We start from the raw sequence: 2,098 nt of genomic DNA, 5'->3' as shown, positions 1-2,098 counted from the left end.
ACACACACACACACACACACACACACACACACACACACACACACATTGGTGCATCCCTGAGCTTCTTGAAATAGGTTCTTTTCAGAAGTTCACTAAAATCCATCTAGTGGTTCATGAGATATTTTACTAACAGAGTTGACTCTAGGATATTTGTATGTGCTGCAAAGCACTTTAACATACTTTATCATGAATTGATGTTCCAAGTAGTTGGTTTTGGTGTTGGTTTTATGTGTTTGTGGACGTTATCCTCCACAGCTGGGAGGTGAACCGTGGAGTCTTTTGACTTGCGTTGGAGTTTAGGGGRTAGCTGGGTGGGTAAATGAGGATGGATGCTGTACTCACTGAAGCTGGCACCTCCTCCCCTCCACTTCCTCCTGGCTCCTCCATCTGCTGCGATGTTCGAACCTCCTTATCAAGCTGCTACCAGATTAGTCCCCAGGTTTTTACTCCATGTGGATATCTCAACCGGCCTCRTGTGGTTTCGTCAACATATGGTTCAGCATTTTGCCCTGAACGACTGAATTGTGAGATAAAATCCTAACATTTTTTTTTCAGTTGGTAAATAGTTTTATGTGAATAACTTGCTGTTGGACTGGTCTTGTAGCTATCAAAACAGTTACAGCAACAAAATGAATGTTGCCAKCATTTTCAGTGACTTTGTTACTGTTTGCAGTGAGTGTGATAACTTCTATTCAGACTGCTGAACCCAGATAAGTGATAGTGCTACTTTCTTATGAGAAAACTCTACATTGTTGTCTGTAAAATAGCTATAAGCAAGCAGAGACTGAAATTAGTTCAGCAAACAAGTTGAGCTCAGTTGAATGTCTCGTTGTGTCATCATCTTTACCTCATTTGTTCCCTTACTCTCTTTTATTTGTAATTACCCGAGTTAAATCTCAATATTAGAGAGGTTTTAAGCTATTTGGCTCAGCAGGTAACAGATCAAATTTTCAAAAAAAAAAAAACATATATGACTTAATCCTGAACATTTGCTGTTTTTATTTCTCATAATTTTATTTCTTCACAGGCTGCCAAGCTTCCTATGTCCATCATCATCGTTGGAGTGGGTCAGGCTGAGTTTGATGGTACAATTACTTTATCTTCTAACTATAATATGCATATTTCGTGTAACTAACTGTGCTAGTTTATGAATTTTTTTATGGCATTTAAAATACTGCTTAGTTGGAGTTTYATCGAGCTGCTGTTCTTTGCAAACGCAGCATTCTTCCTATTCGATGCAAATGAATGAAACAGCGATGTTTCAAAATGGAAGAGAGAAAAACTACAGAACAAAACCATAAATTTGCGTAATGATTGCAGCTTTGTGAGGACTAGATGAATACAGTACGTGGACACCTCAGAGATCGTCTGTGTGGCATGCTTCCACAGAAACTAAAGCCAGTTTTAATCAGTTTTTATTACATTATAATCTCATACCATCCTTAGGTTTGTKTTCCATTCTGTTTAAAGGTTGGGGCTTTAAAATATCTAGCATAAAGCAAAAATACAAAACCCATTCAATTCCACCAGGTAAAGAAATAAACTGCCACACATTTAATGAATGTTTAGTCAAGACTAAAACAGTTTATTTCTGTCTACTGTAAGTCTGTGTTGATTTTTTTTATCTTAAAAAGCCTGTCATGCTTAAAAAAGATCAAAGCAAAAAAATTGTTTTGAGTATTACAGCTGAAGCTAACATTGTTGACAGTCATTCAAAAGAAAAATTACAGTTCAAACCCATCAAAGTCAGGAGGGAAGACGATGCGAGGGAGGATGCAGGCATAATTGTAGAAGAAATGGCTGAGGTTAATCGCTGGGTTTATAGTGTTCTGTACTGATGATTCTAAATTACAGTCTGTACTAAAAGACTTATTAGTTGATTAGGTGGGTAATGAAGACTGTACGGATAAACATTCTTTCATTTTACTAAGCTGAACAAAATAAAGCGGACTGTCCTGACACCTAAACCACTGCATGAGCTGTGTATCAGCCGTGCCTGGGTTGTTAGAACAGCTGGTTTTGAAGAGTTTTAACACCTTGTGTGTGTGCGTATGTACGTGTGTGTGTGTGTGTGTGTGTGTGTGTGTGTGTGTGTGTG

The 2,098-nt window shown here is 38.0% G+C and overlaps 1 protein-coding gene across 3 annotated transcripts in view; it reads left to right on the top strand.

Moving 5' to 3' along the window:
* Nucleotides 1-2,098, top strand: part of cpne5b (copine Vb) — a 155,510-nt gene that overhangs the window by 149,980 nt on the left and 3,432 nt on the right. For all 3 annotated transcript variants that reach the window (XM_014002100.1, XM_014002099.1, XM_014002098.1), the window contains one exon: nucleotides 1,028-1,085. In XM_014002100.1, the coding sequence (XP_013857554.1) occupies nucleotides 1,028-1,085 (58 nt within the window). The remainder of the gene's footprint in view (nucleotides 1-1,027; nucleotides 1,086-2,098) is intronic.

This window comes from Austrofundulus limnaeus, unplaced genomic scaffold (assembly GCF_001266775.1).
Source record: "Austrofundulus limnaeus strain Quisiro unplaced genomic scaffold, Austrofundulus_limnaeus-1.0 Scaffold11, whole genome shotgun sequence".
In the NCBI taxonomy this organism is placed as follows: Eukaryota; Metazoa; Chordata; class Actinopteri; order Cyprinodontiformes; family Rivulidae; genus Austrofundulus; species Austrofundulus limnaeus.
Note: the sequence above shows the minus strand (reverse complement) of the source record. Positions and strands in the feature narration are given on the sequence as shown.